The following is a 22,760-nucleotide window of genomic DNA, read 5'->3' on the forward strand; positions in this document are numbered from 1 at the left end:
ATAGGGACCTTAAGCTTTCTCACTACCTTAGCTCATGTCCTTTTCTTCCTCCAAAAGTACCCAAACTGCCTCCTATCCATCCTTCAAGGCAATAACTTCTTTCAAGATGAAACAGGAGAGGCAGAATGGTAAAATGGCAAGAACACCAGCCTAGGAGCCAAGAGGCTATTACTGAACTTTAAACAAATTTGAGACTCATTTCCTCCACTCAATAAATTTGTTAAGCCAATTACATAATATTTTCATGACTTGTAAAATAGAAATATTAAACTCAGTGCTTTCTTAGGTTTTGTTCAGATTTGAAATCTGTCTAAAGATAGCTGTTTTAAATCTCTTTAAGATGCAAATGCATACAAACACAAAACTGCACATATAGCATTCAAGTCTGAAATGTAAAAATATACAGAAAATTGAAAAGTACCTTAAAATTTTCCAATATATCCTATAATATTCAACTATTCTAAGGCTTTTATAGCTAAAATTTGTTGGGCTCAAGCTTTTAAAAATTCTGAAATAGGTTTATAAGAATTATTCAGGAAACTGATTCTTAAAAACCTTTTTTAAAGAGAAGAATGACTACTATGGAAGAGTATTCTCTGGCTCCATATTTTATACTTCAGTTCATTTGAAAGAAGTGGCCTACCATAGGATCTTGTTAAAGGCTCCAACTTTTTTCCTCTTTTATTTCCAAAGCATTTATGATTTGACTCAGCAGAATTGGGTAAAGTTCTAGAAAAATCATAAGTATTAAACTCCAATTTTTTTGTAGGAAGAAGAAAAGGATTATAAAGGCCCTAATCCAAGAGAACTTTTGGAACCGTTATTTAAACAAAGCAGTTGTTCCTACAGAGTATGTATTTTATGTTCACTTGATAACTGGAAAATAAATTTCCAACAGCCAATACACACTTGAAAATACTTCTGTATTTCTTCTTACTTTATTATGTTGTATCAGATTTTAAGTTAGGTGTCAATCTAAGTTATTTCTTAATGGTATTTTGTTCATTTAAATTTTTGTACACTATATGCAGCAGACAACCAGTTATACCAATATCAAATCATATCACTTACAAAATTATTTTAAATGTTTTTCAGTTCAAAGGAAAATCTAATTAATAATAGAATTTTTATTTAAAATGCTAATTATTTTTTAAGATATGTAGAAAATTATTCCTAAGCTAGTGGTTATTACAGACTCCAGTTATATTCCAGATCTATTTCCTTCACAGAATTCTCACATATAGCTAATTAGTGGAAATAATGACTAGGCTTCAGAAATTTCACGTTTTTCTGAGGCATAATTATAAGTGTCATTTAATGAAAGCTTATTGTAAATCCTAGGGGAAATCTGCTCAGCTACTTCAGATATCAAAAGTACTTCAGGGATGGGCACAGTGGCTCATGCCTGTAATATTAGCACTTCAGGAAGTCAAGGTGAGAAGATTGCCTGAGGCTAGTAGTTTCAGACCAGCCTGCAACATAGCAAGACCTCATCTGTTCAGAAAATTTAAAAATTTGCTGAGCATGGTGGTGTAGCACCTGTACTCTACCGATTCAGGAGGATGAGGCAGGAGGATAGCTTGAGCCCATGAGTTGGAGGCTGCAGCGAGCTCTGATCATACCACTGAACTCCAGCCTGGGTGACAGAGCAAGACCCTGTCTCTTTAAAAAAAAAAAAAAAAAGGTAATTCAGTTGAGTTATATGGCTTTTGTATATTTAAATATATCTATCTTTCTTAGATTGAGTCTTATTGGACTTATGAAGTATGTCATGGAAAACACATTCGGCAGTACCATGAAGAGAAAGAAACTGGTCAGGTGTGTTTTTCTTCAAAATACAAAATGTAGAACATTATAAAATGAGAAATTTAATAATGAGACTGATAGTTTTAAAGTTATATCCTTTAAAATGTATTTGCAAAATACTTATTATATTTTTGTTTTATTTTTAAATATAGAAAATAAATATTCACGAGTACTACCTTGGGAATATATTGGCTAAGAACCTCCTATTTGAAAAAGGTTGGTCTCTACATAGTGATTTGACAGTAATGCTGGAATTTGGTTTAAAATATATGTTCAAATTGGAATTTAAGAAATTTTCTTGGATATTTTATGAGTTTTAAAACACTGAAATAAGTTTCTGAACTATTCCTTAGAAAACCTTTTTGAAGAGGTCTTTGTTTTAATTTCTTTATTTCTTTATTTTCTTAATTTCTTTATTTTCTGCTTTGATAAACATGCTTTTTTCCTACTTAATAAAGTTTTTAAAATCTGGCAAGATATACATATTAGTGTTACATAGTGTCAGTCTATGCTTGGTTTAAGCAAAGTTTTTATATGTGGAAACAATTGAATCCCTCAAATTGTGAAATATTTTGATTTATTTATATTATTCAAATTGGCCAACTATTTTGAGATTAAACTTTTCACTGAGATAGAAATACTTCAAAAGAAATTGTCCTGGTCCGTTTTCTGCCTGAAATAGAGTATTTCCTAGGTAAAGATATAGAGATTAATATGACTGTCCTTTTAGACAAAACCATTTCAAGGAAACTAGCTTTAAAGTAGTAAGATAAAAATCATGTCCAAGATCAAGGGGCCAGCAGAAAAAAAAAAAATCAAGTATGTTTTTCATCTTCTTTCAAAAGAAGTTTAAGGTTACAAAGTTGGTTGAAAACTTAGTCATTTGTATCTTATTTGTGTCACTGCTCAATCTTTGCATTTACCTTATTCTTATATTATTCAACAGATCAAGAAGCAGAAGAAAAGGAAAAATCAAATGAGGCAAGTGACAAATGTTGATTTGTTGTTGTTGTTGTTGTTCTCTTAACATGTATTGTTAGGCATGAATTTATAAAACCTGTGGACAGACTATAGCTATGTGTTCTTTATCAAATATCTCAAAGGATTGGGTCCAAAGAGCATTTACAATATATTTGGTCTTTCTGAGAAGGGTTACACTATGATCCTTCTATTTACTTTTAAGATTATACAAAAATTGACTAGGCACAGTGGCTCAAACCTGTAATGCTAGCATTCTGAGAGGCCAAGGCAGGAGGATTGCTTGAGCTCAGGAGTTCAAGACCATCCTGACCAAGAGCAAGACCCCCATCTCTACTAAAAATAGAAAAATTAGCCGAGTATCATGACACAGGCCTGTAGTCCCAGCTACTCGGGAGGCTGAGGCAAGAGGATTGCTTGAGCCCAGGAGTTTGAGGTTGCAATGAGTTGTAATGATGCTGCTGCACTCTACCCAGGGTGACAAAGCAAGACTGTCTCAAAAACAACAAAAATAAGATTGCACAAAAATAAACAAATCTATCACTGATGTGTCTGAGAAAGATTCTATAATAGCATTATATCACTTCTGTGCTTATCAGTGGTTCCCTCTGTTTAACATTGGAAACAATTTTTATAAGAGCTTTTGCATTTTTTTCCTGTTGTTTGGCCCCATCTCCCATGGGTAAAACAGATAAACTATATATGTAAATAATAAGCTACCAGACTGCAAGCATCTTAAAAGCAGGGACTGTCTTTTATCTCTTTACCCCGCAGTGCAATGCAGAGTGCCAGACATATTGTAGGTACTTCATAAATGTTTACTGAATGAATGGATAAATGATGGCTAATAGTAGGATTGTTTAAAAAGAATGATTCCTCAGGAAGCCTAATCATAATTTTTAAATACCCATGTAGTTCAAGAAGTGCTTTCTAAATCCTAAGAATTTTCATAGAGTTTAAATAACTTATTGATAGAGGGTATTTCTATTAATGGCTTAATATCATAATGATACTTTTATTAGAATTAAAGTGAAATGACAAAGGCTGTGAGAATTACTTAAAAAGGATGCCTGTAACTGAAAAGGGTGGCTTTGGGGGGAATTTATAAGCTAAGCATAGACACACATAGCGTTGCTATTTTAAAAGATTTTAATTTTACAGACTACCTTTGAGATAAATTATTTATTTACTGTGACTCTGGAGGATAGCAAGATGGAATTCAAAGTGTGAAATGATAAAGGAAGAGGAATAAAAGGGTAAGGGAAGAAAACTAACATTTATTGAGCCTCAATTTATAAGCCAGACAGTGTCAGGCATGGGCATGTAACAAAAGCTAATGTTTACTTCTCGCAACAACTTTTGAGTATATAGTCATGTGTCACTTAACGACAGGATGTGTTCTGAGAAATGTGTCTTTAGGCAATTTCATGATTGTGTAAACATCATAAAGTATGCTTATACAAACCTAGATGGCATATATTTTTTTTTCCTATGGAAAACCAAAAGTCCCAGCACCATTACTGAATATCAGTCACTTCCTCTACTTTATCTGCAGTGGCGATAACAACTGCCATATATCAGGTTTCTATATCTGCTCCATTATAATTTTATGGGACTACCGTTGTATATGTGGTCCATCACTGACCTACACGTCATTATGCGGTGCATGACTGTATATTATTATCTACATTTACAAATGGCAAAAATTGAAATTTGGCCAGAGTCATAGAAGCTAGTAAATTCAAAGCTTGGATTTGAATTCAGGATTTTCTAATTTGCGTGAAAATAGCATGCAAAGAAATCTCAAAATATTTTTCCCTGGAAACATTTATTTATTACCTGTTTTGGACATGGTGCTGGCAGGGTACCAAAGTGATACAAGATGAGATCCCTGCCTCCAAAGAGCTTGCTTGGAGATGCTATCTTTTTAAACCCCTTACATTAGATTTTTATTATGTTTATATAGAGAAAAGTATAGGAGCTAACTTCTTCATAATCTATTCTTCTTCAACCTATGAAAGTTTCTTAATTTGTCTTTCGCTGGCCTTGAATAGATTTATATAGGAATTTATGTGCTGAAAAGTATATGCTGTTAATAACAAGAAAGAAGAGTAAACAGATTGATGAACCAGTACAACATTTATATTACTGTTTTAGAAGATAGAGTTTTATTATATAGCCCCATTTTTTGGCAAATCAACCATCAGACCTGTAGAATCTAAGCTCTAATACAGCCAGTCACTGAGAGTTTAGTGTAGAAAGCTCTGAGCAGCCCAATATAATAAGTTCCTACATTTTATCTTAGTCTCTTTGTTTAGAACTGTTGAAAATAATTCATATTAATTATGATCTTATAGCCCTTTATATAAATTTACATTTACTTAGCATCTTAATTTTAGCACCAAATAATAATCTTTTTTGCTGTATTAATCTAGCTCTGAAAACACATATTTGCTCAAATAAGAACTTACAAATCAAAACAATATTGGAGAACTTAAAATACAGAAATGTTACCTGTCAGTTTATAAATAAAATGTAGTTTTCTTCCTTTCAGAATAATATGTTCTTCTTCAATCCTCACCCCCACCTTCATTTCTAATAAAAAGTCTGTCTTATACTTTTTTTTTAAGATTCCCACTAAAAATATCGAAGGTCAGATGACACCATACTATCCTGTGGGAATGGGAAATGGTACACCTTGTAGTTTGAAACAGAACCGGCCCAGATCAAGTACTGTGATGTACATATGTCATCCTGAATCTAAGCATGAAATTCTTTCAGTAGCTGAAGTTACAACTTGTGAATATGAAGTTGTCATTTTGACACCACTGTTGTGCAATCATCCTAAATATAGGTAGGATGTGCATTTAATATTTTAAACATAAAATGCACACATGCTTTAAAGTGTTTTATGCTTAGCTTTAATGCTTTGTTCTTACTGAATAGGTTCAGAGCATCTCCTGTGAATGACATATTTTGCCAATCACTGCCAGGATCGCCATTTAAACCCCTCACCCTGAGGCAGTTGGAGCAGCAGGAAGAAATACTAAGGGTGCCTTTTAGGAGAAGTAAAGAGGTATGAGAATTATCTGATAATAGTGTCTCAGTGCTTTATTTTCCAAATTTCAGAGTACATATCAATATTTTAATGGTTTTTTTTGGTATAGTAGTAGTAATTTATTTTACTGGCTTAAAATTTTAAATTTCACTTCTGTTCATTGTTATTAATTCCTTTCTTCTGGTACTTCTCAGAAACCACTCTAGTATTATCTTTTACTCATAATTTTATAATATTTTAAAGTTTGCCATCCTATTCATTGTAGTTAGGTTAATTTTTAGGTAGTTGTCCCAGCTAAACCTCTTGAAAAAATAGACTGTAACCCCATATCTACCTCCTAATACTTTATGTATTCTTCACCTCATTGCTACCCTTATAATTTTTCAATGCTACTTCTTTTGATCTATATCTTCCCTTTTCATCTGCCTATTGGATATAGCCATATACACTTTCAGTAATCTCACACTCATCATTTTTTCTCTCTCACACCAACCCTCTTTTGTCTTCCCCAATGTTTTTAAGGCAGTATATGCTACCCAACTGACCAAGTCAGAAACCTAAGTCATTTTTCTTACTTATCTCTTCATTTATATCTGACTCTAATCATTCACTGAGAGCCTTCAGTGTTATCTTCTACCTGCGTTTCAGATTCATCCTATAATTAGTTCAGGACCCATTGTCTCCTGAGACTAGAAACTGATCTCACAAATCTCCTTTCTAGTCCTACCCAGGCAGCTGATAAAATGCCCTTTCCAAAATGAATGTTTGATTATGTATTTAATCCTTTCATGGAACATGAACTATACCTCAGGATAAAATCATTGTTCCTGGAATAAAAGCCCCTTTGTGTTTGGACTTCAGTCTCATTTTTTATCACCATTCCCCTTATCCCAACTATTTTGAACAACTTAGAGTTTTCTAAAAGTACCATGTTCTTTCTAGCCTCCTAGCCTTTGAATATACTGTTTTCCTTCTTTTGTTTGTCCCCTCCCTCCCCTTCATCCCCTGAACTTCTACTTATGCTTGAATGTGATTCCAGTGTCACTTCCTTTGGAAATTAGCCAGGATTTCTAGGATTACGTCAGGAAGACATGAATGCTGCTTCTTCTATGGTCTTGTATTTTATTCAGTCCTCCATTATAGCACTATGGGTCTTACATTAAACTGGAAGACAGAAGAAAATAACTAATACTTAGCTGCAAGGCTGGTTTCTTCCCTTCCTCTTGAGTAGTTTTTGCAAAAATATTGCTGGACTCTTTATGGATCCTGTGACCAACACAGTCATTCTGATAGAAGGAAAAAGGGATCTTAACATTAATTCCACAGTTTGATTTGGAGTGCTGTATTGAGACTTCAGCTGGAATTCTCTTCTGGTCTTCTTTTTGATAGTGATCTAAATACTAGCAAATACTTAAAAAGTTCACTCAATCAAAACACTTCACAAATCCCAACTTTCATTACTCTTCAAGAAAAAGTACCAGTTTACTTTTCTTTAAATAATGTGTTTAATCTGCCAGTTGAGAAAAGCATATTTTTAAAAAGCTACAGATGATAATGCTTTCAAATTACTTAGTATCTTTAGGGAACATATGCCATATGAAAAATCTTAGGTGATGCTTGATGATGAATAGTTACTTACAACTTATCTTTGTCTGGGCGCATTAGCTCACGCCTGTAATTCCAGCCCTTTGGGATGTCGAGATGGGGGATCACTCGAGGCCAGGTGTTAGAGACTAGCATGGGCAATATAGCTAGACTCTGTCTGTACTAAAAACTTTAAAAATTAACCAAGTGTAGGCCGGGCGCGGTGGCTCACGCCTGTAATCCTAGCACTTTGGGAGGCCGAGGCGGGCGGATTACTCAAGGTCAGGAGTTCGAAACCAGCCTGAGCGAGACCCCGTCTCTACCAAAAATAGAAAGAAATTAATTGACCAACTAAAAATATATATATACAAAAAAATTAGCCAGGCATGGAGGCGCATGCCTGTAGTCCCAGCTACTCGGGAGGCTGAGGCAGTAGGATAGCTGAGCCCAGGAGATTGAGGTTGCTGTGAGCCAGGCTGACGCCACGGTACTCACTCTAGCCTGGGGAACAAAGTGAGACTCTGCCTCAAAAAAAAAAAAAAAAAATTAGCCAAGTGTGATGGCATGCAGCTGTAATCACAGGTACTCAGGAGGCTGAAGCAAGAGGATCACTTGAGCTCAGGAATTTGAAGCTGCAGTGAGCTATGATCGGGCCACTGCACTCCAGCCTGGGCAGTGGAACAAGACTTTGTCTCTAAAAAAATAAAAATACAAAACTTTCTTTGAGTTATTCATTTTTTAAATAAATCTATTACACATAACTTTTATTTATTTATTTATTTTTTTGAGACAGGGTCTCCCTTTGTTGCCCAGGCTAGAGTGAGTGCCGTGGCGTCAGCCTAGCTCACAGCAACCTCAAACTCCTGGGCTCAAGCAGTCCTCCTGCCTCAGCCTCCTGAGTAGTTGGGACTACAGGCATGCACCGCCATGCCCAGCTAATTTTTTCTATATATATTAGTTGGCCTATTAATTTCTTTCTGTTTATAGTAGAGACGGGATCTCGCACCTTCTCAGATTGGTTTCAAACTCCTGAGCTCAAACGATCTGCCCGCCTCGGCCTCCCAGAGAGCTAGGATTACAGGTGTGAGCCACCACACCCGGCCTACACATAACTTTTAAAAATGTATGTTTTGCATATGGTTTGCCTTTTAAGTATGTATAAAGCATCACCATATGCAAAAAAAATTTTCCCAGCCGGGCGCAATGGTTCACACCTGTAATCCTAGCACTCTGGGAGGCCGAGGTGGGCAGATCGCTCAAGGTCAGAAGTTCAAAACCACCCTAAGCAAGAGCGAGACCTTGTCGCTACTAAAAATAGAAAGAAAAAAATTAATTGGCCAACTAAAATATATAGGAAAAAAAAAATTAGCCGGGCATGGTGGCGCATGCCTGTAGTCCCAGCTACTCGGGAGGCTGAGGCAGGAGGATTGCTTGAGCCCAGGAGTTTGAGGTTGCTGTGAGCTAGGCTGATGCCATGGCACTCTAGCCCAAGCAACAGAGTGAGACTCTGTCTCAAGAAGAAAAAAAAAAGAATTTTTTCCTTTTTTAAACAAAAATACAAATCTGGCTGTTAGAATTTTGATTTGATGTTCTGTCCATGTGATTATCTTATATTAATTTACATATTACTAGACTACTAGTAATCCATTTTGTGAATTTTGATACCCTACTACATAAACTACTAATCATCCTATTTTATTAGAATAATTTTTCTTAAGAATGAAAGTGTAAATTCTGTCCAAAATAAGCAATAATAAAGGACCATGCTTCTATTCTTGCTACTTTATCTTGCTCTTAGCTGCAGGGCTCACTGTACAGCATTATTTTCTTCATTAACCTTAATATAAGTCTGATGTATTCCAAATTATTAGTGTAGTCTATTAGACTTTTATTCCGTAGGAACAGTGACTATGTCTGCTTCATTTTTAATACCCAGCATTTAAAATCGTTCCAGAACATAGTAGACTGTGACCATGGAAAGAGTTATACAATAAAGTTCAAGGTTATTTCAAAAAACAAGGCACCATCTTGGCAATCCTTGTTCTTCCTAATGTTGGTGGGGAGAAAGGATAAAGTCATTGGTTTCTGGAATAACCACCCAGTGACTCCTCTATAAGCTGAAACAAAAGCAGAAGAACCACAATTGGTTATTGGTAACTACAGCAAGTGAAAAAGGAGACATAGTATCTACTATACATTTATTGGGAACTCATTTACTATCTAATTTTTATAAATTATTCATTTCATTTATAATCAGAACACTCACTTCTCTGATTGATTCTGGTCTAGATTCATTTCCTATCTAGTCATGGTCAGTACCCATTAACCACTAAATCTTAATTTATTAACCTCTTTTATAATTATTGTTTTCTCTCTTCCCAAAGAGAGAAAACTGTCACTTCTTTAGTTAGTTAGTTAGTTATTTTTATGTACCCAGACTTTTTCTGGCAGTTCCTTTACTTTAGATTCTCTTCTTCATCTCTGACGTGGATTACTGCGACTTCTAACTTGACTCTCTACCTCTAGATTTGTCCCTGTTATTCCTTGTTCCCTGCCGCTGATAAAGTAATTACTTGAAAATATGATCACAGCATATCTTTGCCTAAAACCCATAAGATAATGTCCAAACCTCTTAGCATATAATAGTTTTCCACCATACAGTGCCTGCTTATCTCTTTAGTTTAAATATTGTAGCCCCACATGTTTGCTATTACTGCTTCCTCAAGTCCACATCCATATGCACACACATAGAGACAGAACACACAGATACACACATAAATCACCAATTATTATTCATGTTTCAAGAATTGATGAAGAGTTTTTTCTTTGTGAAGTCTTCATATTTCAGTTCTTGGTCAAAGCCTATTCGAATCAACCCTGCCTCATGAATCTGCTGTTCCCTCCTGCCTTATTAATTTGTGTCTTTCCTATCAAATTTTAGGTTCATCCAGGGCAACAACCAGGGCCTGTTAAATTTGAATAATTATAACTAATATTCATATTAATTGCCACCTAGCTCTTCTTTACCCTGCTTGTTATCCTTTCTTTACTCTCAGTGACCACATTTTCTAAAATTAAATGTAGGGACACAAAACCTAACAAGTAGCAGTACTCACTAAAAATAATGAAACAAAATATGTGAAATGGAAATTATCCCTGTACGTTTAAGATGATCACCTATCTCAAATGGTATATGGAACTAACATTTGTCTAGAGTTTTCTCTATACTATTAAGTATTACAAAGTCCATTTTCACATTAAAAACAAGTAGACTTTTCCATATTTTCTACAGTTTAATAAACCATAACTGAAAAAAATTAAGTCATGGCAAAAAGCCCTTAAACATATGTATGTTTCATTTTAGGAAGATTTGCAATCAACCAAAGAAGAGAGATTTCCAGCAATCCACAAACCCATTGCTGTTGGCTCTCAACCAATGCTCACTGTTGGAACAACCCACATATCCAAATTGACAGATGACCAACTCATAAAAGAGTTCCTTAGTGGTTCTTACTGCTTTCATGGGGTGAGAAGTAAACCTTAAGTTTAAATATTTGTCTGACAACTTTTACTTGTCAGTTATTGTCAGTAGGAATTAACAGCACTGAAAAAGGTTTTTGTCTATAGAGAAATAGCAGGATCCAGCCATTCCCAATGGACATTTTCGCTCTGCAGTCTCATACTCCCAGACCTCTGTAATCTACCCTATAGCCTTTGTTCTCTTTACTCACAATGTAAAATTTGACCTTATATCTAGCAATCATGTGTGATTCTGGTTGATTGCTGGAATGGGCATTAATTATGGTATATCCTACATTTCGGTTATGTACCAATCACATGTCAAACTTAAGTTAACATTTACCTTTACAAAGGTAAAATTTTGACTATTAGCATCAGTGGGAGGGAGATACACTTCCAACTGGAGTTTTTATTTTATTTCATTTTACCAAAGCACTGCAGCAGTTATTCTTATGTTTGTCTTTTTTTATTTTTTAATAATTTTCAGGGGGGTTTTGAGGTGGTCTCCCTTGGTGCCCAGGTGGGAGTGCAGTGGCATGATCATACCTCACTGTAGACTCGAACTCCTGGGCTCAAGCCATTCTCCTACCTCAACCTCCCAACTAGCTGAAACTACAGGCATGTGCCACTGTGCCTAGCTAATTTGTTTCTTTTCTTTTCTTTTCTTTTCTTTTCTTTCTTTTCTTTTCTTTTTTTAAAGAGACAGAGTCTCGATGTGTTGCCCAGGCCGGTCTAGAAATCCTGGGCTTAAACAATCCTTGTGTCTCAGCCTTCCAAGTTGCTGGAATTACAGGCATGAACCACCATGCCCTACAATTTCTCAATAATTTTTAATTTTAATTTTCTTTCTTTTTTTTTTGAGATAGAGTCTCACTCTCTTGCCCAGGCTAGAGTGCCGTGGCATCAGCCTAGCTCACAGCAACCTCAAACTTCTGGGCTCAAGCAGTCCTTCTGCCTCAGCCTCCCAAGTAGCTGGGACTACAGGCATGTGCCACCTTGCCCGGCTAATTTTTTTTTATATATATATATTTTTAGTTGTCCAGCTAATTTCTTTCTATTTTTAGTAGCGACAGGGTCTCGCTCTTGCTCAGGCTGTTCTCCTGATCTCGAGCAATCCTCTCATCTCAGCCTCCCAGAGTGCTAGGATTACAGGCATGAATCACCCCGCCTGGCCTTTTAATTTTAATTCTCAACTGTGCTATTGCTGTTTGTTACAGGTTTTTTAAATTACATGTATTTCCATCACTTCACATGGCAGAATTGAGACAGACCCCAATCCCCCTTTCTCTGTGCTTAACTTGATGTAAATATTTTCTTTCCTTTAGGGTGTTGGTTGGTGGAAATATGAATTCTGCTATGGCAAACACGTACATCAATACCATGAGGTATAGAATAGCATTTATATATCATTCTACCACTAGATGGTTTAAAGTTTTAAAAATCTTTTATGGAAAAAAGGAAAGAGATTGGTGTTATTTTAATTATTAGATAATTTTAATATGGAAATACTAATTCGAATTATCTCTAAATTTTAGAAAATAGAACACTTGGTATTAACTAAATCAGTCATCTTAAAATGACATTGTTTATTAACTACTTATAATCTTATATTACCGTGAGCCTGGTAGAATAATCTGTTGTGGCTATACCTCATTAACTTTGATCAAGAAATTAGTCATTCTTATAACTCATCTTTAAGAAAATAAATGATAAGATAGTACATTATCACTAGAGTTAGTAAAATTGGGTAAATACAGCAAGTTTCACAGGTAAAAGAAGGTACAATATTACTTAAGTTTAGAAGAAAATAATTTTTAAGTTTATATATATTGGATTTTTATTCTTTTATTTATACTTTTGTAACTCAGCATATTCTCCCACGCTTGAGCCAACCTGCTTAAATTATGAGGATCAAGCTCCAATAATTTTATTTGTCATACTTGTACTTTGGCACGATAAACTGCTAGACATGGAAGACAAACTTTAATTAATGAATATTGACTTGGCTACTTTAAAAGGCTGTATTCAGTCCTAAAAAAAAAACTAGTAAGTATAAAATACTATATTTACCCACTCGAGATGTTTTGAGCTGATCTTAAATTCCAAGATGGAGAATGCTAAAACAAATCATCAGTTTATCTTCCACACTTAAATCATCCAAAATATATGAGGCATCTGTAAAGTAGAATAATTTTTTCTTCACTTAAATCTGAGGAATTTCATTTAAGTGTTCTTTCCATTTATTCTTCCTGCTTTGCAGATGTTTTATTTTTAATAACATTTATTAATACAGAAAGAGGATAAAGTACCATCTAACTACAATCCAGGTAATACCCAGTGACTTTTTTTTTTAATTAAAGGAATATGCCAGAAATTTAAAATAAAAAGTAAATTTCCCCTCTGCCATCATCCTACTTCCCAAAAGTAACTGCTGTTAACATTTTCATAGTTAACCTTCCACAGGAAAAAAATGCATATAATAAATGTTGGTATAAACTTTTATTTATAGAGAAGGGATCGTGCACTTGTTCTTTACACTTAGTATCTTAGAGATCATTCCATGTCAGCAACAACAGATCTTACTCTTTTCAGAAGGTACAGAGGATTATGTCTGTTCCTACAGTGTATTTAACCAGACCTCTACTGATGTACCTTTAAGTTTCTGGTTTTTGCTGTGATAGTGTTTTAGTGAACATTTTTAAATAGTTCTGTTGGTATACCTTTGCAAATATATTCATAGGGCACACTTCTATCAAGGTGCTTGCTAGGTCCAAACATAAGCATACTGAAAAATTGCCTTCCAAAGGGTTGGACCAGTTTACACTCACATTAAGAATGGCTGTTTTCCCATACACTTGCAACACTAGGTTTTACCAAACGTATTTTGGCCAAAGTCATAACCTAGAATTTTCTGAGGGACTCTGCTAGGTATCTTGAGAGCAATAATAATAAGAATAATTGTTCACTATTTATATACCAGGCACTAAGTACTTTACAAATATTAACTCATTTATTCCTCATAACAACCTTAAGAGATGGATATTGTTATTTCAACATGAGGAAACAGAAACAAAGCTTCAGTAACTTGTCTAAAATCACATAAGGAGTAAATGGTGAAACGAATTCAAACCCAGGCAGTGTTGCTCTATATCCAACCTCTTAAACATTTTGCTGCTCTAATCCCTGTCTATCTAGGAACTTACAGTCTAGTTGCTAAAAAAGTTAATAGTCATCTCTTCCATTAGGCAATATGCTCCCCTAGAGCACTGGCCCTCCCTGTTTCATTTGTCACAACAGGAGTTTTTAATTCTACTAATCAGATATATTAGTGCCCAGCATGGTTACCTGACATAAAATATGAAGAAAGGAAAGGAAAGAAGGCAAGGAGGTAGGAAGGAGAGAGAAGAAAAGTCCACATATAGGACAGTATATAGTTTTTTAAAAATAAGGCAGAATGATGTTTCTGGACAATTTTGCTACAGAAATAAGTGTGGTGTCAAGTATTGTGAAGACCAGTATAACTTGAAGGTTTGCATTTGAAGGACCAGGAGTAGGATGAAGATAGGCTTCAGGGTAAGAGATAGAAGCCCAAGATTTAATTAGAATCGTGGTAGTATGTAGTTGTATTATCTCGATATGAGAGATTTAACTGTTGGTTGGGGGGTGAGGTGCTGGCAGTGAAAATGAAGAGACTAAAGTGAAAAAATCTCTAGGAAAGAACTGATAGGACTGATCTGTAGGAAAGGAAAGAAATGGAAGAGTAAAAATAACTATATGTAGAACTAACCTGACTAGAAATTAGTTACAGTATTCAGAGAATCAAGGAATAAAGAAGATAATGAATTTAAATTTCTACTTGAGTTTGACTAATATCATTGCATCTAAACATAGGTAAACATAGATATCAAGTGTGCAGATAAATACTACAGCTTACAGGAGGGTCAGGTCATCAGCATAAATGTCTACTCGATGATGTCAAGCATGCATTATCACAAATATTTTTTCATATATTAGGACAAAGATAGTGGGAAAACCTCTGTGGTTGTGGGGACATGGAACCAAGAAGAGCATATTGAATGGGCTAAGAAGAATACTGCTAGAATCTATCATCTTCAAGACGATGGTACCCAGACAGTCAGGTAAAGATTCACTTTATTTGCCTTTGGATCTGATTAGTAGAATTGCTAAAACTCAGAATATTGAAAAACACAAAAATTTAAACACTTAAGTAAAAATCCCTGGTCAATTATTTTTCAGGGGACATCTTAGTTTCCTTTTCTTGGGGAAGCAACAGTATAATAGTTAAGAGCACAATCTCTTAGTAAGACTACCTGGATTTAAATGCTGGCTCTTTTACTATGTAAGACAAATTGTATAATCTTTTAACCCTCACTTTTCTTGTCTATTGGTATTTGTGTCATAGGATTGTTGTGACATTTAAATGAGGTAATTCATGTAAAGGACAGTGCCTGGCTGTAACAGGCAGTAACCTTTGGCTGCTGCCTTTTAATTAACATGGTAATGGTACATTAATGAGAGTGGCAGTGGCTCAATTCTATTAAAATGGACTGTTATAAAATGTTTGCCTCTTTCATGTGTAATCTTCTGTAAATTACTTAATTCTATTTAAATATACCCTTTGTTACTTAACCTTTGTGAGATAATTGTTGAAAATGGTTGAACAGCAGCTTTTTCAAAAACTACCTCATATATCTTTTGGGCTATTTGGGTATATTTTGTCATAACAGAAGTAAATTAACTTCATTTCACAAGAATATCTAAGCTTTAGCTTTTCTTGTAGTCTCTTGCCCAGTATACTTTAAATTATTCATTCTTGTTCCTTCTCAGCTGTTAACTTTGTCCTTCATAGAATAGATAGTATTGAGAGACTATTTTCATAATACGCTGATGACCAAAATCAAAGTTAGCAAAATTAAGACATAAACATGTATTATAATATACTAAACAGCTTGACTTTTCTCATAAGTATATGAATGTGAAAATAGTTATGGTATCATGTGCAATAAATATTGAAGCAGGGGAGTATTAGCCTGGCAAAATTAAAGCTTTCCTTTGGATCCTGCTCATTTAAGATTTATAGCTTGGGCCAGGCGCGGTGGCTCACACCTATAATCCTAGCACTCTGGGAGGCCGAGGTGGGTGGATTGGTCAAGGTCAGGAGTTTGAAACCAGCCTGAGCAAGAGCGAGACCCTGTCTCTACTATAAATAGAAAGAAATTAATTGGCCAACTAATACACATAGAAAAAATTAGCCGAGCATGGTGGCGCATGCCTGTAGTCCCAGCTACTTGGGAGGCTGAGGCAGCAGGATTGCTTGAGCCTAGGAGATTGAGGTTGCTGTGAGCTTGGCTGACGCCACGGCACTCACTCTAGCCTGGGCGACAAAACGAGACTCTGTCTCAAAAAAAAAAAAAAAGATTTATAGCTTGGCCTAGGCTTTGCCTTTTGTACCATAGTACCTACAATACAGTATTTTAATAGAGGTAGCTTGATAAAGGACAGAAACAGAACTATTCACAAAAACAATCTAAATAGGTCACTTTAAAACAACTTTCTTTAAAGAAGTCTAACCATAATTATTTGTATTCAAATAAATAATACGTAAGTTGATCATTATTATGAATGAAGCAACTACAGAGTATCTCTAATTTATCTTCTCTTTATAGAATCTGAAAGACTGTGACATAACCCTAAAAATATTTTATAGTCATTTTTTTAACCAATGCAAAATTGATCCCTCTGATCATCTTCTCACCCTACCCATTACAGTTATTCTGAATTAGTGAGATTTAGTTTAATAAAGCTTGTGTATGTTTCTCTGATTCAGGATGGTGTCACATTTTTATGGAAATGGAGATATTTGTGATATAACTGACAAACCAAGACAGGTGACTGTAAGACTAAAGTAAGTTAGACCAAAATTATGTCAAGCTTTATACCTTTCTCTTTTATCTGTTTCCTGTGGATAAATGTTTTATGTAAAGATAATTATGCATAATTATTAAGTTATTTGTTATATTAAATTATACATGGTCCACTTGAATGGGATTTTTATAGCTTAAGAAGAAAACTATTAAGAATAATTTTGGCCGGGTGCGGTGGCTCAAGCCTGTAATCCTAGCACTCTGGGAGGCCGAGGCAGGCGGATTGCTCCAGGTCAGGAGTTCGAAACCAGCCCGAGCAAGAGCAAGACCCCGTCTCTACTATAAATAGAAAGAAATTAATTGGCCAACTAATATATATATATATATAAAAAAAATATTAGCCGGGCATGGTGGTGCATGCCTGTAGTCCCAGCTACTCGGGAGGCTGAGGCAGAAGGATTGCTTGAGCCCAGGAGTTTGAGGTTGCTGTGAGCTGGGCTGATGCCACGGCACTCACTCTAGCCTGGGCAACAAGCGAGACTCTGTCTCAAAAAAAAAGAATAATTTTATTTTGTATGATTTAGGCAGTACCTTAAAGTACTCTCTGTTTTAGGTGTAAAGAATCAGATTCACCTCATGCTGTTACTGTATATATGCTAGAGCCTCACTCCTGTCAGTATATTCTTGGGGTAAGTAAAAAAAATAATCAAAAATTCAATTTGGAACCATATTTTAATTTTTTTACATTAAGTTTAGAAAGGAGCTTCAGTAGTCTCTAAAACTTAATATAGCCCACATACCACTTATGTGATACTTGACATGTTTTTTTATTGAGGTATAATTTACCTAAGATAAAATGCATAGATCTTAAATGTTGAGTTGATAACTTTTAACAATTTTATGTATCCATGTATCACCGGAAACAAGGTATCTGTCACTACAGAAAGTTCTCTCATACCCCTTTCTAGTAAATACCTCTTAGTACCCCTCAAAGATATTCTTTTGTGATTTCTGACACTGTATATTAGTTTTGCCTTTTTTTCTATTCCATGTGAATGAAATCATATAGTATATAATTTTTTTGTGTCTGGCCTCTTTGACTCAGCATAATTTTTATTTTTGATTTTTTTTGTTTTACTGATACATAATATTTGAACATAGTTATGGGGTATATGAGATATTTGGTTACATGCATAGAATGTGTAATGATCAAGTCAGGGTATTTAGGATATCCATTGCCATCAGCATTTATCACTTCTGTGTGTTGAGAACATTTCAAGTCCTCACTTCTGGCTGTTTTGAAATATGCAATATAATGTTAACATATAATGCAATATAATCAATATAATCACTTACTGTGCTATCAAACATTAGAATTTATTCTTTGTATCTAACCATATGTTTACACCCATTAACTAACCTATCTTCATCTTCTCACACCCTTCTCAGCCTGTAGTATCTATCATTCTGCTCTCTACTTCCATGAAATCAAGTTTTTTACGTCCCACATATGAGTGAAAACATGTAATATTTGCCTGTCTGTGCCTGGCTTATTTTACTTAACATAATAACCTCCAGTTCCATCTATGTTACTCCAAATGACATGATTTCCCTCTTTTTTATGTCTGATTAGTATTCTATTGTGTAAATATATCATGTTTTCTTTATTCATCTGTTGGTGGCTGCTTAGGTTGATTCCCTAAGTTTGCTATTGTGAATACTGCTGCAATAAACATAGAGATGCAGGTAACCCTTTGATATAGTAATTTCCTTTCTTTGGATAAATACCCAGTAATGGGACTTTTTGATCATATGGTAGTTACATTTTTCATTTTGAGGAAGCATCCATACTGTTTTCCAAATGGCTGTACAAATTTAACATTCCTGCCAACGGTGTGTGAGAATTCCCTTTTTCACTGTGACATTTTTGAAACTCAACCATGTTTCACGATCAGTACTTTATTCTCTTTTTATCACTGAATAGTATTCTTCATATAACTATACCATATGTGTTTATCCATTCTTATATAGATGGACATGTGATTTGTCTTTTGGGTTTGATTATTACTAGTAAGACTACTATGAAAAATTTTTTTACAACTTTTTTTGTGGTTATATGTTTTCATTTCTTGTGGTAAATATGTAGGAGTGGAATTGCTGGATCATAGATTAGATATATGTTTATTACCAAAAAGTTCTCCAAAGTGTTCATTTTAGTGGTTTTAATCAGCATTCCCCATATGAATAATTATGTTGAGTACCTTTTCATGCCATTATTGGTATTCATGTATCTTCTTTTGTGAAGTGTCTAGCCAAGTCTTGTTAAAGAAAAATTATTCTGACACTTGTTAAAACAGTAAGGAAGACTTTATTCAGGTCTGTTGCAATATGTGTCACGATTATTACAATAGGGGAAAGAGAGCTCAACTCTAATAGCAAAGATGACTGGGGATTTATAGCTAACAAGCCGAATGAAGGAGGTGAGTGGATGGAAAATTACTAAGAGGAGACATCAAGGATAGGGGGATTCTTGCTAAACTGACTTAACAGGATTCTTGCTGAAGGCAAGCCAGGGTAATCAGATATCAAGGGTGGGGGATCTCTCTAAACTGACTTGGCAGGATTCTTGCTACAACTGGACTAGGCAAAGCAAAGACAGGGCCCAAGGATGAGGCATAGTCTGAAAGAGGGTTCAGAGAGATCTGAATAAAGTTTGGTCAAGGAGAGAGTCTTTTTCAGTCTTTTACCCATTTTTGGTGGTGGTGTTTGTCTTCTTATTGCTTATTTCTAGGAATTCTGGATATGAGCTCTTTGTAATTGTACATATTTTTTTCTCAGTCTATGGCTTGCCTATGCATTTTCTTAATGATATCTTCTGATAAGCAAGTTTTTTATTTAGTAAAGTTCAGTTTATCATTTTTTTCCTTTAATGGCTGATGCTTTTTGTGTCCTAAGAAATTTTTGTTAACCCAATGTCATGAAAATATTCTCCTATATTTCCTTCTAGAGACTTTATGGTTCTACCTTTGACTATGATATGCCTAAATGTGGGTTTTTTTTCTGTATTTATTCTTCTTGGAGTTCACTGAGCTTCTTCGATTTGTGGTTTAATACAGTTCATCAATTTTGTTAAAATTTTGGTCATTATCTCCTCAAATATTTCTTCTGCTCCATTCTTTTTCTCCTCTATTTCTGAGACTCCCATTAAACATGATAGTTGGGGCTGGTCTGATGGTAGTGGGTTATCAGAACTTACTAACATTAGTATCACTAAAGTTGGTATTCAGGCCAGGCACGGTGGCTCACACCTACAATCCTAGCACTCTGGGAGGCCAAGGCAGGAGGATCCTTTGAGCTCAGGAGTTCGAGACCAGCCTCAGCAAGAGTAAGACCCTGCCTCTACTAAAAAACAAATAGAAAGGAATAAGCTGGACAACTAAAAATATATAGAAAAAATTAGCTGGGCATGCTTGTAGTCCCAGCTACTCGAGAGGCTGAGGCAGTAGGATTGCTTGAGCCCAGGAGTTTAAGGTTGCTGTGAGCCAGGCTAACGCCACGGCACTCTAGCCAGGTAACAGAGTGAGACCCCATCTCAAAAAAAAAAAAAAGTTGGTAGTCAACCCCCCACTGCTAAATTTGACTGGCTTAAAAAAAAATGTTAATTGGAAATTGTCCCAAAATTTCAAAGACTCTTTTATTTCTACTTCTTTTCGTTTGTTTCAATTTGGTCATTTCCGTTAACCTGTCTTCAAATTTACTGATTCCTCTGCTGTGTCCAGTCCACTGAATAAATTTATCTCTGATATAGTTTTCATCTCTAACATTTCCATTTGGTTCTTTTTTATGGTTTCTTTTCTCTGCTGAAATTCCCTATCTGGTCATATATGTTGTCTACCTTTTCCACTGTTTCCTTCATTATATGTATTATATAATTATAACATCTGATAATTTCAAAATCTGCCCCATCTTTGGGTTACATTTTTCTTTGCCTTTTACTTTAAAGACAAATTATTTTACCATAATATTTTATCATTTTTGTTGTGTAAGATATAGCTGTGTATTCCTCTCTTATTCCTGTCCTTTCCTCCTTTTCTCTCTCCCTTCATTTACTTAGAGATAAAAGTATTAGAGATAAAAGTATCTCCACCTATCTTATATTCTATATGAATGAGTAAAAGTTATTTTTCAAAAAGCTTAATTTGTAGAAATAATGCTGTTATCTCCAAAGCAAGGACTTACATTCATTTATCAAAATAATACTGAATAAAGAAAGTACGTATTCAGCTTAGCAACTTTTTAATGGCTTTGTTGTTGTTCTCATTCTTTAGGTTGAATCTCCAGTGATCTGTAAAATCTTAGATACAGCAGATGAAAATGGACTTCTTTCTCTCCCCAACTAAAGGATGTTAAAGTTGGAGGAAAGAAAAGATTGAAAGTCATGATTTCTGTCTGACCGTGTGTCTCATTATAGAGTTCTTAGCCATTTGACCTCATCCAAAGGAATTGTATAAAAGGACTCTCAACCACTTTGTGAATATATATGTGTATATAAGAGGTTATTGATAAACTTCTAAGGCAGACACTTTGTCTCACTTTTTTCATTTTTGTTGTCTTATGAACAGATTGTGTTTTTTCTTTGCTTGGATATGTGATTCCAAAATAAATCTCATCCAAGCACGTCAGAGTCCAGCCTAATCAAATATCATAATTGTACCTATTGAAAGTTTTTAAATAATAGATTTATTATGTAAATTATGGTATATATAACTAGCTAATTAAGAAAAGAATTGATAGGATTGTTTGATAGATTGTTTAAATGAGAGACCATGTAAAATATGTAAATTCTAGTGCCTGAAATCCTTTCAACAAATTTTTATATAATAACTATTCTCTACCAGGCATTAAACTATAAATTGGGCACATAGTAGAGCCTTAACATGTGAGTTTTCTTCCCCCTGTTAATCTCAAGAAATTCTTATTTGTAATAGGTTGCTTTTTTTCTCAGAAGTTTTATTTATTTCTTTCTCCTTCTTTTGTGTGTGCTTACTCCCAGAGTATGTATCTGGTGTAGACAGTTGGTGATTCTTCTCTGACTTAGAATGATTTACTCTAACAAACACACTGTGCTGGCTATCCATTGTACTTGCCTACTGTATATACAGATTTTACTTCTGGACAGTTTACAGCACAATATTTATTTTAAAGTGAATAAAATGTCCACAAGCAGTGTTGTCATGTAGTCAATGGCAAATTATTCAGTTCCTTTATTTTCTCCATTACCCTGTTGCATACATTTTGAACATGCATATCTGAACAAAGACAGAAAAGGGCCACAAAATACTTTACTTTTCCTCATTTTCAGTTCTGGCCAAAGATATTTTAGTTTAAGAAATGGTTAATATAATTGACTATTTAAAGGTTATTTGTAGATTTTAGCAGGAAACAGCATATAAAGAAAAAACATTCACTTTGAATTCAAACCTAGGTCAAAATCCTCTCTTTAACTTACTATGTATATAATAGGAAAAACCAAACTGTTTTTCCTACTGTCATACTCAACACAGCACAGAACACTTCAAGTGACCAAAATGTGTGGGTTTTTTCCCCATACTAACCAATTCTCTGACACCAGTTGGGTTCAGTTTAATTCAGTTCAATTCTGACACTTATCTACTTAGACTTAGCATCAGCTCCCACAAGTAAAAGACTCAGTCCCACGGCACTACCCCCATATCAGATGCCAGTTGCAAGTCTGGGCCTCCAGTGCTTTTGATCAACCAGCTATAAATCAGGGGTTTCCAGGATCCCCTCCTCAGGTTTAATAATTTGCTAGAATGCCTTACAGAAATTTAGGAAACACCTGTGTTTACCAGCATATTATAAAGCAGGCATCCTCAAACTACAGCCTGCGGGCCACAAGCAGGTGTTTT

At 34.9% G+C, this 22,760-nt stretch overlaps 1 protein-coding gene across 2 annotated transcripts in view; it reads left to right on the forward strand.

The window, feature by feature from the left end:
- ERLEC1 (endoplasmic reticulum lectin 1) overlaps positions 1-22,056 on the forward strand; it is a 28,820-nt gene extending 6,764 nt beyond the window's left edge. Inside the window, exons 3-14 of one of the 2 annotated variants that reach the window (XM_012777803.2) lie at positions 770-850; positions 1,741-1,818; positions 1,959-2,022; positions 2,753-2,787; positions 5,415-5,638; positions 5,731-5,860; positions 10,791-10,952; positions 12,271-12,330; positions 14,960-15,084; positions 16,794-16,871; positions 17,444-17,519; positions 21,159-22,056. In XM_012777803.2, the coding sequence (XP_012633257.1) occupies positions 770-850; positions 1,741-1,818; positions 1,959-2,022; positions 2,753-2,787; positions 5,415-5,638; positions 5,731-5,860; positions 10,791-10,952; positions 12,271-12,330; positions 14,960-15,084; positions 16,794-16,871; positions 17,444-17,519; positions 21,159-21,230 (1,185 nt within the window). In that variant the 3' untranslated portion in view covers positions 21,231-22,056. The remainder of the gene's footprint in view (positions 1-769; positions 851-1,740; positions 1,819-1,958; positions 2,023-2,752; positions 2,788-5,414; positions 5,639-5,730; positions 5,861-10,790; positions 10,953-12,270; positions 12,331-14,959; positions 15,085-16,793; positions 16,872-17,443; positions 17,520-21,158) is intronic. The other variant, XM_076000764.1, reaches the window with a different exon arrangement.
- Positions 22,057-22,760: the final 704 nt, after the last annotated feature.

Source organism: Microcebus murinus, chromosome 3, assembly GCF_040939455.1.
Source record: "Microcebus murinus isolate Inina chromosome 3, M.murinus_Inina_mat1.0, whole genome shotgun sequence".
NCBI classification, from domain to species: domain Eukaryota; kingdom Metazoa; phylum Chordata; class Mammalia; order Primates; family Cheirogaleidae; genus Microcebus; species Microcebus murinus.